General features: G+C 42.7%; 1 protein-coding gene across 1 annotated transcript; it reads right to left on the reverse strand.

Annotated features, from left to right (window-relative positions):
* Positions 1-1,156: 1,156 nt before the first annotated feature.
* Positions 1,157-14,729, reverse strand: LOC129842380 (zinc finger protein 239-like). Its single transcript, XM_055910924.1, has 2 exons — positions 14,219-14,729; positions 1,157-6,465 (listed from the first exon to the last, which is right to left on the reverse strand). The coding sequence occupies exons 1-2, from the start codon at positions 14,490-14,492 to the stop codon at positions 5,768-5,770; spliced, it is 972 nt and encodes a 323-aa protein (XP_055766899.1). The 5' UTR covers positions 14,493-14,729; the 3' UTR covers positions 1,157-5,767.
* Positions 14,730-15,087: the final 358 nt, after the last annotated feature.

Raw genomic sequence — 15,087 nt, forward strand, 5'->3', positions numbered from 1 at the left:
GGCACTGGGCCAGACACTCTTAAATAGAACCTGGACCAGCTCAGGTGAAACACCTTCCCACTAACGAGATGGACAAGCCAGCACAGGTGTAACACATACTGACTAACGAGGTGACACCAATCAGTGCTCCCTAAGTGCTAACGAGCGAAAGTCCAACCTCAAAACATAAATGGAAAAACCAAAGCCTGTAACAACTTCCCTTTTAAGACAACAAATATATCCTATCTTTTTGTTGGACAAGTTTGCTCACCACCAACAGAAAACAAGTTCCATTGTTTTCACATTATAATCAACTACAATGCTTCACCATTATAAACACGGTGTCTAGTGTCAACAATTAAAAACTAGCTTCTAGAACTCTCGTCTTCCTAAAACTCACTAGCTTCTAGAACTCTCGTCTTCCTAAGACTCACTAGCTTCTAGAACTCTCGTCTTCTTAAGACTCACTAGCTTCTAGAACTCTCGTCTTCCTAAAACTCCCCTTGCTTCTAGAACTCTCGTCCCCTTGGAACGAGCACAAACAAACCTCATCTCCAAAACGGAAAAACGTGCCATCAAAATAAATCGTGATCCAAGGTAACTCACTGGCTAAACGCAAAACGTTTTGACTGCCCACCTTTGAGACAATCAGCAACCAAGTTTACCACAGACATGTCTGATTTCAAGAGGAAACTCCTGCAATATCCGTAGTACCTTTCCACCTCACTGCGGAGCTTCTCTCTCTTTTCAGGGTTCACTCAATAGGCATGTAGTTGGATCGGGGGCCCAGTCCCCAATGTCATGCTGTAGTACATTTGGGTTGGCACATCTGAGAATGAACCCTGATATTCTAAAAGCAGGGCAACAATGTCAATTCAATTGTACCAAAAAATTGTCAGCTGGTTGCATAAATAATTATGAATACTAAATGTTACATAAATTGTAAATATGAAATATGAAAATCAAATGAACACCCTTTTGTTAATATGTATTGACAATAATTCACTTAATGGTGAAGCATGGAACAATAAAACATGTATATACATTAACATCTGCAACAATCATATTACTTGTATTTTTTAAACAAGCAAATTATAAACTGCACAAGCACCAAAACCACTGTTGTTTTGACAAGTAGCAATAAATCACTGATAACAATTAAGGGGGGGGGGGGGGGGGGGGTTGGTAAATCAGGTTGTACTTGCTGTTGAAACTAACACAACTAAAAAAAAAACACGGAAATGGGAGATATCTTTTACCTCACTGGTTTGAGGACAACCTCAAACAGATAAAACAATTTGTGTTTTATCTGTCGGCTCTGTGTTTTAACTCAGGCTCTGTGTGTAGTTAATCCAACCCTCTCTGCCTAGTCGTCGCCATTTTTACCTGCTGTTGCTGTGTTAGCTGACTAGCTGCTGTTATCTCACCTGTTGTTTTAGCTAGCTCTCCCAATCAAGACCTGCAATCACTTTATGCCTTACTGTATGTCTCTCTCAAATATCAATATGCCTTGTATACTGTTGTTCAGGCTAGTTATCATTGTTTTGGTTTGCAATGGACCCCGTAGTTCCACTCTCCGTACCTCTGATACCTCCTTTGTCCCACCTCCCACACATGCGGTGACCTCACCCATTGAGACCAGCATGTCCAGAGATACAACCTCTCTTATCATCACCCAGTGCCTGGGCTTGCCTCCGCTGTACCCGTGCCCCACCATACCCCTGTCTGCACATTATGCCCAGAATCTATTCTACCACGCCCATAAATCTGCTCCTTTTATTCCTTGTCCCCAACGCTCTAGGCGACCAGTTTTGATAGCCTTTAGCCGTACCCTCATCCCACTACTCCTCTATTCCTTGGGTGATGTGGAGGTAAACCCAGGCCCTGCATGTCCCCAGGCACCCTCATTTGTTGACTTCTGTGATCGAAAAAGCCTTGGCCTCATGCATGTCAACATCAGAAGCCTCCTCCCTAAGTTTGTCTTACTCACTGCTTTAGCACACTCTGCCAACCCTGATGTCCTTGACGTGTCTGAATCCTGGCTTAGGAAGGCCACCAAAAATTCTGAGATTTCCATACCCAACTATAAACACTTTCCGTCAAGATAGAACTGCCAAAGTGGGAGGAGTTGCAATCTACTGCAGAGATAGCCTGCAAAGTTCTGTCATACTTTCCAGGTCTATGCCCAAACAGTTCGAACTAATAATTAAAAAAATTATTCTCTCCAGAAATAAGTCTCTCACTGTTGCCGCCTGCTACTGACCCCCCTCAGCTCCCAGCTGTGCCCTGGACACCATCTGTGAATTGATCGCTCCCCATCTAGCTTCAGAGTTTGTTCTGTTAGGTGACCTAAACTGGGATATGCTTAACACCCTGGCAGTCCTACAATCTAAGCTTGATGCCCTCAATCTCACACAAATCATCAAGGAACCCACCAGGTACAACCCTAAATCCGTAAACATGGGCACCCTAATAGACATTATCCTGACCAACTTGACCTCCAAATACACTTCTGCTGTCTTCAATCAAGATCTCAGCGAACCTGCCTCATTGCCTGTATCCGCTACGGGTCCGCGGTCAAACGACCACCCCTCATCACTGTCAAACGCTCCCTAAAACACTTCTACAAGCAGGCCTTTCTAATCGACCTGGCCCGGGTACCCTGGAAGGATATTGACCTCATCCCGTCAGGAAAGCAAAGGCCAGCTTTTTCAAGCAGAAATTTGCATCCTGTACCTCTAACTCCAAAAAGTTCTGGGATACTGTAAAGTCCATGGAAAACAAGAGCACCTCCTCCCAGCTGCCCACTGCACTGAGGCTAGGTAACACGGTCACCACCGATAAATCCGTGATAATCGAAAACTTCAACAAGCATTTCTCAATGGCTGGCCATGCCTTCCTCCTGGCGACTCCAACCTTGGCCAACAGCCCCGCCCCCCCTGCTGCTACTCGCCCAAGCCTCCCCAGCTTCTCCTTTACCCATATCCAGATAGCAGATGTTCTGAAAGAGCTGGAAAACCTGGACCCATACAAATCAGCTGGGCTTGACAATCTGGACCCCTATTTCTGAAACTTTCCGCCGCCATTGTCGCACCCCCTATTACCAGCCTGTTCAACCTCTCCTTCGTATCATCTGAGATCCCCAAGGATTGGAAAGCTGCCGCGGTCATCCCCCTCTTCAAAGGGGGAGACACCCTGGACCCAAACTGTTACAGACCTATATCCATCCTGCCCTGCCCATCTAAGGTCTTCGAAAGCCAAGTCAACAAACAGATCACTGACCATCTCGAATCCCACCGTACCTTTTCCGCTGTGCAATCCGGTTTCCGAGCCGGTCACGGGTGCACCTCAGCCACGCTCAAGGTACTAAACGATATCATAACCGCCATCGATAAAAGACATTACTGTGCAGCCGTCTTCATCGACCTGGCCAAGGCTTTCGACTCTGTCAATCACCATATTCTTATCGGCAGACTCAGTAGCCTCGGTTTTTCTAATGACTGCCTTGCCTGGTTCACCAACAACTTTGCAGACAGAGTTCAGTGTGTCAAATCGGAGGGCATGTTGTTCGGTCCTCTGGCAGTCTCTATGGGGGTACCACAGGGTTCAATTATCGGGCCGACTCTTTTCTCTGTATATATCAATGATGTTGCTCTTGCTGCGGGTGATTCCCTGATCCACCTCTACGCAGACGACACCATTCTGTATACTTCTGGCCCTTCCTTGGACACTGTGCTATCTAACCTCCAAACAAGCTTCAATGCCATACAACACTCCTTCCGTGGCCTCCAACTGCTCTTAAACGCTAGTTTAAACAAGGGCACTGCGTTCATCCACCTCTGGCCTGCTCGCCTCCCTACCTCTGAGGAAGTACAGTTCCCGCTCAGCCCAGTCAAAACTGTTCGCTGCTCTGGCACCCCAATGGTGGAACAAACTCCCTCACGACGCCAGGTCAGCGGAGTCAATCACCACCTTCTGGAGACACCTGAAACCCCACCTCTTTAAGGAATAACTAGGATAGGATAAAGTAATCCTTCTAACCCCCCCCCCCCTTAAAAGAGTTAGATGCATTATTGTAAAGTGGTTGTTCCACTGGATATCATAAGGTGAATGCACCAATTTGTAAGTCGCTCTGGATAAGAGCGTCTGCTAAATGACTTAAATGTAAATGTAGTAAAACCAAATGCATGCTTTTCAACCGTTTGCTGCCTGCACCCGCACGCCCGACTAGCATCACCACCCTGGACGGTTCCGACCTAGAATATGTGGACATCTATAAGTACCTAGGTGTCTGGCTAGACTGAAAACTCTCCTTCCAGACTCATTTCAAACATCTCCAATCCAAAATCAAATCTAGTCGGCTTTCTATTTCGCAACAAAGCCTCCTTCATTCACGCCGCCAAACTTACCCTAATAAAACTGACTATCCTACCGATCCTCGACTTCGGCGATGTCATCTACAAAATAGCTTCCAATACTCTACTCAGCAAACTGGATGCAGTTTATCACAGTGCCATCCGTTTTGTTACTAAAACACCTTATACGACCCACCACTGCGACCTGTAAGCCCTAGTCGGCTGGCCCTCGCTACATGTTCGTCGTCAGACCCACTGGTTCCAGGTCATCTACAAGGCTATGCTAGGTAAAGTGCCGCCTTATCTCAGTTCACTGGTCATGATGGCTACACCCACCCGTAGCACGCGCTCCAGCAGGTGTATCTCACTGATCATCCCTAAAGCCAAAACCTCATTTGGACGCCTTTCCTTCCAGTTCTCTGCTGCCTGCGACTGGAACGAATTGCAAAAATCTCTGAAGTTGGAGCCTTTTATCTCCCTCAACAACTTTAAACATCTGCTATCCGAGCAGCTAACCGATCGCTGCAGCTGTACATAGTCCATCGGTATATAGCCCACCCAATTTACCTACCTCACCCCCCATACTGCTTTTATTTATTTACTTTTCTGCTCTTTTGCACAACAGTATCTCTACTTGCACATGATCATCTGATGATTTATCACTCCAGTGTTAATCTGCTAAATTGTAATTATTCGATTTATTGCCTACCTCCTCATGCTTTTTACACACATTGTATATAGATTCTCTTTTTTTCTACCATGTTATTGACTTGTTTATTGTTTACTCCATGTGTAACTCTGTGTTGTTGTCTGTTCACACTGCTATGCTTTATCTTGGCCAGGTCGCAGTTGCAAATGAGAACTCGTTCTCAACTAGCCTACCTGGTTAAATAAAGGTGAAATAAAAAAAATAAAAAAAAACCTGCAGAAGACATTTGGGAGTGATGCGTTTAAATGTAGGGGTCGCTAAACAAAGGAACACAACACTTATTTGTCATCACTCATCGATATCATGCTAAAATCAATTGTGTGAGAAGAGGGAGATGAGGTTGCACGTCCTGTTAAAACTAACAGCTCAAAAACCACACGGAATCTGGGAGTAATGTGTACATCCCTGGTTAGAGGACAACTTGTAGAAAACAGCTCGCTACATTTTGAAGTGTTGCATTTTGATTCAAGTGGGTCGCCAACGCGAGAAGTGTAACAACTCTTTTTTGTGTTGGTCACTTTTTGTTAAATCACATAAATAGTACTCTTTCAATTCAGAGCCTGGATTTTCCCCCTGAGGCTAATATCCATATCATGTTGAAATCAATAGAACAGGGGGCAAACGTTTAGGGTTCTACATTGTGACATTATTAAAATACTCCTACTACAATGTTAAAACATTCTACATTGTGACATCATTTCATTGATATCATGAAACAACTTCTTCATGTATGTATTTTCTGATGTTTGATCAGAGATCTTTTATCAGAGTATCTCTTCCCACACTGATTACAGTTATGAGATTTCTCTCCTGTGTGTGTTCTCTGGTGTATAGTCAGACAGCCAAACGTACTAAAACTCTTTACACATTGATCACAGCCATAAGATTTCTCTCCTGTGTGTGTCCGCTGGTGTACTTTCAGGCTGTTTAGCTGAGTAAAACTCTTCCCACATTGATTACAGCTATATGGTTTCTCTCCTGTGTGTGTTCTCTTGTGTATAGTTAGATAGCTAGACGTAGTAAAACTCTTCCCACATTGATTACAGCCATAAGGTTTCTCTCCTGTGTGTGTCCGCTGGTGTACTGTCAGGCTGTTTAGCTGAGTAAAACTCTTCCCACATTGATCACAGCCATAAGGTTTCTCTCCAGTGTGTATTCTCTGGTGTGATTTCAGGGTTTGTAGCCGAATAAAACTCTTCCCACATTGATCACAGCCATAACGTTTATCTCCAGTGTGAATTCTTTGATGTATTTTAAGGCCTAGTGAAGAGTTTAATCTTTTCCCACAGTCAGAGCAGCAGTACAGTTTCTCTCGCTGGTGTTTCTTGAGGAGTTCTGATCTGGAGAGACTTTTCTCTGCCTCGTCAGCATCATGATGTCGTTGAAGATCCCCAGAGGATACACGATAGTCCCGTCTCTCTCCTGTGTGAATGACAGTCAGTCAGATGGTTAAAGGCCCACAACAGCAGAAATCCGCTGTTTATTTAACATAAAAGGTGATGCCCAGAGTATACTCATGAAGTTGTACAACAATTGACGTCTATTAAATTTGAGAATTAAGACAGTCAAGTTAGCAACAATAGTCATCACATTAGTAGTAACATCGATGATTGTAGCTAGAAAGAAGTTATTCAAGTTGTTGAAACTGTAAGCAGTGTGCCAGACGACTTTTGGTCTCCAATATAGGCCCCTTTCTGTGTTTGCTAAAACTGCGGCACGAGGTCAATGCACACGCAATTTGGTTGTAGAAACTCCTCCCTGCTAATGAGGAAACCACTAGTTATGGATGTAGTATATCTGGTAATGAGGAAACCACTAGTTATGGATTTAGTATACAGTGGGTCAAAAAAGTATTTAGTCAGCCACCAATTGTGCAAGTTCTCCCACTTAAAAAGATGAGAGGCCTGTAATTTTCATCATAGGTACACTTCAACTATGACAGACAAAATTAGAAAAAGAAATCCAGAAAATCACATTGTAGGATTTTTTAGGAATTTATTTGCAAATTATGGTGGAAAATAAGTATTTGGTCAATAACAAAAGTTTCTCAATACTTTGTTATATACCCTTTGTTGGCAATGACAGAGGTCAAACGTTTTCTGTAAGTCTTCACAAGGTTTTCACACACTGTTGCTGGTATTTTGGCCCATTCCTCCATGCAGATCTCCTCTAGAGCAGTGATGTTTTGGGGCTGTTGCTGGGCAACAGGACTTTCAACTCCCTCCAAAGACTTTCTATGGGGTTGAGATCTGGAGACTGGCTAGGCCACTCCAGGACCTTGAAATGCTTCTTACGAAGCCACTCCTTCGTTGCCCGGGCGGTGTGTTTGGGATCATTGTCGTGCTGAAAGACCCAGCCACGTTTCATCTTCAATGCCCTTGCTGATGGAAGGAGGTTTTCACTCAAAATCTCACAATACATGGCCCCATTCATTCTTTCCTTTACACGAATCAGTCGTCCTGGTCCCTTTGCAGAAAAACAGCCCCAAAGCATGATGTTTCCACCCCCATGCTTCACAGTAGGTATGGTGTTCTTTGGATGCAACTCAGCATTCTTTGTCCTCCAAACACGATGAGTTGAGTTTTTACCAAAAAGTTCTATTTTGGTTTCATGTGACCATATGACATTCTCCCAATCTTCTTCTGGATCATCCAAATGCTCTCTAGCAAACTTCAGACGGGCCTGGACATGTACTGGCTTAAGCAGGGGGACACGTCTGGCACTGCAGGATTTGAGTCCCTGGCGGCGTAGTGTGTTACTGATGGTAGGCTTTGTTACTCTGGTCCCAGCTCTCTGCAGGTCATTCACTAGGTCCCCCCGTGTGGTTCTGGGATTTTTGCTCACCGTTCTTGTGATCATTTTGACCCCACGGGGTGAGATCTTGCGTGGAGCCCCAGATCGAGGGAGATTATCAGTGGTCTTGTATGTCTTCCATTTCCTAATAATTGCTCCCACAGTTGATGTCTTCAAACCAAGCTGCTTACCTATTGCAGATTCAGTCCTCCCAGCCTGGTGCAGGTCTACAATTTTGTTTCTGTTGTCCTTTGACAGCTCTTTGGTCTTGGCCATAGTGGAGTTTGGAGTGTGACTGTTTGAGGTTGTGGACAGGTGTCTTTTATACTGATAACAAGTTCAAACAGGTGCCATTAATACAGGTAACGAGTGGAGGACAGAGGAGCCTCTTAAAGAAGAAGTTACAGGTCTGTGAGAGCCAGAAATCTTGCCTGTTTATAGGTGACCAAATACTTATTTTCCACCATAATTTGCAAATAAATTCATTATAAATCCTACAATGTGATTTTCTGGATTTTTTTTCTCATTTTGTCTGTCATAGTTGAAGTGTACCTCTGATGAAAATTACAGGCCTCTCTCATCTTTTTAAGTGGGAGAACTTGCACAATTGGTGGCTGACTAAATACTTTTTTGCCCCACTGTATCTGGTAATGAGGAAACCACTAGTTATGGATGTAGTATATCTGGTAATGAGGAGATGCGTAAGTTGTCAATTCATTCATTGTCTTTCGTTTGAAACACTCCTGTCAATGTTGAGTAAGGACGCACACCTGATTACGCATAAAGAAGTAGGACTAGTCTACCTGGCCTGCACACAAATGTAGGCCTATAAATGTGCCCATTTGGGGATGTCTGGTAGTATTTCTGATTGTCTTAACGCACCACCACTAATGAGTTGTGGAGCTTCTCAAAGTATTTTTTTCTTCACCTCAAACAGCAAGTAAACAAAGCCTAATCAAAATCAATTGCAAACGACAATAGTTCCTCAAAGTATTTGTAAAATATTTCCAGCTCTCGCCCTTTCAATAACCACTCGGCATGAAAAGGAAAAATGTAATGCTCTGATCCAGTGGAAATGTCATAAAATACCTGATTACTTCTTATTCTTTACACAAATAACCTACAGCTGTGTCTGTCCCAAACTCACTGGCTGGGAAACGCTGAGGGCCAAGAATATTTTAGACAATGTTGCAAACTTGCTATCACAAGTTTATCCAAGTTTCTATCTCGAGTTTTGGCCCGACCCAGTTGATAGCTGATACTATGTTTCAAGATCGTTGTAGAGTTTGTTGGCTTTATGTAGGCTATTTTTACATAGTTGGCAATAGAAATAAAAGTTACTTAAAAGATTTGTATAATTTTGTTTAGATTTATGTAGATTAATCACAGACAATGATTTTGAGATACTATTATAAATTAAAAGAAACTGTTCCACGAAAATATGCATATGAAAATCCGAACTGGCACACAGATTGGTAGAAATGGTAAGATAACTTGGCACTCCAAATGGAAAAGGTTGCCGACCGCTGGTGTAGCCCACCACAGGAAACTTCAGGAGCATAACGGCATACTTTTAATCCTTCTGGTTAGGTTTTGTTGATCTCTGGCTCCCTCGAGTAATTTCTGTGTCTTAATTATTTGATCAAAAAGCGTGCTTAAAGCATCAGACCAGTTCAGTACATATAGTTAATTTTATTAAAACACATAAAGGTGTGTATATATATGAAAAAATACAAACAACATTTCAACAAATCGTTTGGTAGAATGAACAGACGACTCTTGGTTGACCGAGATTTATTGTAGGTGGGGACATGATTTTGGGGCTCCTTTTGGGACTGATTTGAATTCTGCAGCATTGAAGGTCCCTAAGAACACAGTGGCCTCCATCATTCTTAAATGAAATACTCTTCCTAGAGCTGGTCACCCGGCCAAACTTAGCGATTAGGGGAGAAGGGCCTTGGTCAGGGAGGTGACCAAAAACCAGAACTCCAGAGTTCCTCTGTGGAGATGGGAGAACCTTCCAGAAGGACAACCATCTCTGCAGCACTCCACCAATCAGACATTTATGGTAGAGTGGCCAGATGGAAACCACTCCTCAGTAAAGGGCACATGACAGACTACTTGGAGTTTGACAAAAGGCACCTTAAGGACTCTAAGACCATGAGAAACAAGATTCTCTGATGAAACCAAGATGGAACTCTTTTGGCCTGAATGCCAAGAGTCACGTCTGGAAGAAACCTGGCACCATCCCTACGGTGAAGCATGGTGGTAGCAGCATCATGCTGTGGGGATGTTTTTCAGCAGCAGGGACTGTGAGACTAGTCAGGATCGAGGGAAATATTAATGGAGCAAAGTGGAGAGAGATCCTTGATGAAAGACCTGCTCCCAAGTGCTCAGGACCTCAGACTGAGGCAAAGGTTCACCATCCAAAAGGACAACGACCTTAAGCACACAGCCAAGTCAACACAGGAGAGGCTTCGGTACAAGTCTCTGAATGTCTTTCAGTGGCCCAGCCAGAGCCCAGACTTGAGCCCGATATAACAACTCTGGAGAGACGTGAAAATAGCTGTGCAGTGATGTTCCCCATCCAACCTGACAGAGCTATAGAGGATCTGCAGAGAAGGATGGGAGGAACTCCACAAAGGCAGGTGTGCCAAATAAATTAGCTAAATGAAAGAGGGAATAAAGAAAAAAAACAATTTTAGAACAAGGCTTTAAAGTAACAAAATGTGGAAAAGTCAAGGGGTCTGAATACTTTCCCCTATGCACTGTATACAGCAACACCTCCCCCATAAGCATTTCTGTCTTTTCTGTAGATATTATATCCCTGTATTGCTACTGCTGTATCAAAGGAATTATCTAAGTGAGTTTCAGAGATGAACAGTACAGTGCATTCCAAATTCAATAGGCAGGCAAGTAAACAAAAACGTTTTCAAATAAAAACTATTCCAGAAAAATGTCAAAGCGTATATAACGCCGTCCAAGAGACTGTCGACCAATCGCGTTCACATTGTCATGCTGAGACACAGTTCCTAAGCTAATTCTCACTAAATCCCTTTTTAAAGTCAGGGTATGAGTCGAGAAACATGCCTATTTTCCTTGAAAGTACATAATGTCACGATTGCAAAGCTATACGATATTACAGAGAACTAGTTAATTATCTCACATCTCTGAAAATATTTGGAATGTTGTGCTTCTTGTTCAGAGGATAATTCATGCCAATTTTATTTTCTTTAAGCTGTTAATACGAATCGAAAGGAGTTTCCAATATCCTAATTTCTTAAAGTATTTCTGGTGATAGCATGTGATAGTGATACACAAGCTAGGTCTATTTGAAACATTGCCATCCCATGGCAGCATTTACCAGCCACCTGGTTCAGAAGATTTAAAAACCACGTAAAAAATATTTAAAACTCAATTCTATTTTTGTCCAAAGATATAAATTATTCAAACGGAACATAATTCATGCTGGTTATTATTTTAGGCTATTTTAGTTTGAGTCAAAGATAATTTTGGAATAGTTTTCATTCTTCAAACAGGTTTGTTATTTTATTTCAGTTTACTAAATAGTTTTCCCCTAATTATTTTTTCTATAATGAGCATGGAGGTTTGCCCTATCAACCAGTCATAGGTACTGGTGATAAAGCGCCTTGTAACCGAGCTGGGAATGGGACAGACGGAACCCTTCTGTTACCACAGACAGGGGCGATTTGTAATCAAAACTAATTCCCAGGGATGGGGTTCATATGAAACACAGAGACTGTATGTGGGATAATAACATGGCCGTTTCCAACCCTGCTTGTTCCCTCGACTCCGCTACCAACCACCAATCTCCAACAGGGCCCTTAACCTGTATCACTAGACACCTCATAGTGAGCTACAGATAGGAATCAGCAATGGATCCCAATAATGAGACACCTTTGGGGAGGGGTGTCAGCAACATTTAAAAAAAAAAAAATAATAATAATAATAATAATAATAATAATAAATATATATATATATATATATATATATATATATATATATATATATATATATAGTGTTTTATGACAAACCGTTTTTTACAAATCCGTCAAGACACCAACTTAGACTTTACCGTGAAATGCTTTACTTACAAGCCCTTAACCAACAGTGCAGTTCAAGAAGAAGAAAACGTTTACCAAGTAGACTAAAATAAAAAGTAATAATAAAAAGTAACACAATAAGAATATCAATAACGAGGCTATATACAGGGGGCACCGGTACTAAGTCAGTGTGGAGGCTATATACAGGGGGCACCGGTACCGAGTCAGTATTGTCACGGCTCCTCCTCTGCCGTGCAGGGGGTGGTTCCTCCTGCAGGCAGAGGAGGGTCGTTAGTGATTGGAGCCACCTGGGCTCAGGGTATAAAGCTGTCACTAATCTCTCTTGCTCTCTCTCTCTCTCTGCTCCTCCAGGTATGCTCATGATTTGTTTGTTCCTTTTTAGTTTTGCATAGTTTTCACTCAGTCATGTTCACACACACATATTCATGCACCCATGCACTTTACATACACCTTACATTATGATACATCCACACCTCATTCCTATTTCTTAGTTTAAGTTAGTAGTTTGTTTAATAATAAAGAACATTTTTGAATTGGCCTATACCTGTTGTTCGTGTCCCCTCATTTTTGTCACAGGCTATGAGCCGGCTTGTGACAGTATGGAGGCTATATACAGGGGGTACCGGTACAGAGTCAATGTGGAGGCTATATACAGAGGGCACCGGTACCGAGTCAATGTGGAGGCTATATACAGGGGGCACCGGTACCGAGTCAGTGTGGAGGCTATATACAGGGGGTACCGGTACAGAGTCAATGTGGAGGCTATATACAGAGGGCACCGGTACCGAGTCAGTGTGCGGGGGTACAGGCTAGTTGAGGTAATCTGTACATGAGGGTGGGGGCGTAGTGACTATGCATAGGTAACAAACAACCAGCGAGTAGCAGCAGTGCACCAAAGGGAGGGGGGTAGGTGGGGGGGGGTCAATGTAAATTGTCCGGTGGTGATTTTAATGAATTGTTCAGCAGTCTTATGGCTTGGGGGTAGAAGCTGTTGAGGAGGCTTTTAGTCCTAGACTTGGCGCTCCGGTACCGCTTCCCGTGCGGTAGCAGAGAAAACAGTCTAAACAGTCTTACGGGTGACAGAAGTCTCTGACAATTTTATGGGCTTTCCTCTGACTCCGCCTATTATATAGGTCCTGGATGGCAGGAATCTAGGACACAGCGATGTACTGGGCCGTTCGCACTACCCTCTGTAGCGCCTTACGGTCAGATGCCGAGCAGTTGCCATACCGGGCGGTGATGCAACCGGTCAGGATGCTCTCGATGGTGCAGCTGTATTACCTTTTGGGGATCTGGGGACCCATGCCAAATCTTTTCAGTCTCCTGAGGGGGAAAAGGTTTTGTTGTGCCCTCTTCATGCCTGTCTTGGTATATACCCACGTGGGTGATTTAAAGATGAACTGAGGTCCACACTCCAGTCCAGTTGATGGTGGTAATGCACCTTAAAGTTGGTTGCCAACCGCCTTATAAAGTCAAAAGAAGAAAAAGAAGCCTGAAGGAAGGAGAGATGACGAGAAACTAATTTGGTTTACCATTTGGGGCGTCGCGAGTGGTGACCTATTTTGATGTGATATGAAAGTATTAATTTGAAATGCTTTTGATGTGATATGAAAATACAGCGATTTATGTTTCTAGAAACGTATCGCAATTGAGAATCGATTCACATTTAGATGTAATATTTGATTATTCTAGCTGCCAGAGCCAGTCTACCTCTGAAAATAACATACAGTCTTTGGACCTTGAGGAGTAACAGGGGCAGCAATCAGCAGTAGAAACAATAACAAAGCGTACTCCCTGCCTGTTTCGGTAAAAAGCTGAGGGATGGGTCTGGAGAAATGCAACGATCCATGATATCAACATTCTAGCTTTAACCATGTTTTGAGGATATACAGTGTTTGTTTATATTTACGGGCAAACATTGGAGTAAAAAAAAAGCTTATATTTTGGGTTCTGATGGAGTACGACAGTTGAACTAAGCTCATGAGGCATTTATAAGTGAATTCTTAAAGAAACAATGGGTACATATCATTAATGTATAAGTCCCCAAATGGATGTAACAACTACTGATTGCCCCTTTAAGACTACATATTGGGCTAATCTAACAGGAGATATTGAGGACTACAGTATTTCAGGCATTGTCATTAGATGCATTTGATCAATTGTTAACGTTTTGTTGATGGTCCACTCTTGATGTTCTACACATTACAGCGTAGCTTCAGCCATTTCTATAGAACAACATTAAAGTGTAGAACCCCTTTACTGCATATTGGTTCAACGACTGCAGAGACGGTACTTACTGGGTTTAAACGGATCTCCAACCTCCTCTTCTTTCACACCAAAAACTGCATCCTCTTCTTTTACTGTAACATCCTCCTCCTCTTTCACTCTGAACGCGTCTTCCTCTTCTTTCACTGAAACGTCTTTCTCTTCTTCTTTCAGGGTAACAGCCTCACGCTCTACTTCTTGTTTTACTGTGACATCCTCCTCTTCCTTCAACTCTTTCACGAGAGCTTCTTTCTCCGTCCAGCAGACCTCTTCTTTAACAGGAGAGGGGATGTTTAGGGAGCTCATGTTCGGGGATAATAGCTAGCAAGCTATCATTAGCGACTAGGCTATTGCTAATTTAACCAGCCAGCTACTATAGCTGACTAATACAAAATAACGTAATATTAAATAGGTTAACAAGTAGATACGACCTAAGTGTGTCGAAAACACAGAAGCTAATATACACCGAAAGCGTATAAATAGCTAGAATCTTTCGGCTATGTTGGCTAACAAGCTACCGAGGTGGTTGACGAGCTGTTTATGAAGTACCGTCAACTAGATTATACGTCACGCTGGCAGCATCGCCTGAAAGACGCACGTCGCCGTCTGCTGACGAGAGTGGGAAACGCAGTTGAGGATCACAATTTATTTTCAGACAAAGATTATTTTTAATTGATTTAATTAAATAATACTATTATATTGAGACATACAAATACAGGAATGAGTTGATTGATTAGTGCGAAAAAAAAATGTTTACCACAGCATATTTAAGGCAGTTTCATTATACTACATCTAAATTAGCAGCTAGCTACTGTAGGTCTATACTGCTCCTACATGGTGTAACAATACATCATGTAGATGTATATAATGAACAGACTCGGTCTATACTGCTCCTACATGG

The sequence above is a fragment of the Salvelinus fontinalis genome, unplaced genomic scaffold, assembly GCF_029448725.1.
Source record: "Salvelinus fontinalis isolate EN_2023a unplaced genomic scaffold, ASM2944872v1 scaffold_0036, whole genome shotgun sequence".
NCBI classification, from domain to species: domain Eukaryota; kingdom Metazoa; phylum Chordata; class Actinopteri; order Salmoniformes; family Salmonidae; genus Salvelinus; species Salvelinus fontinalis.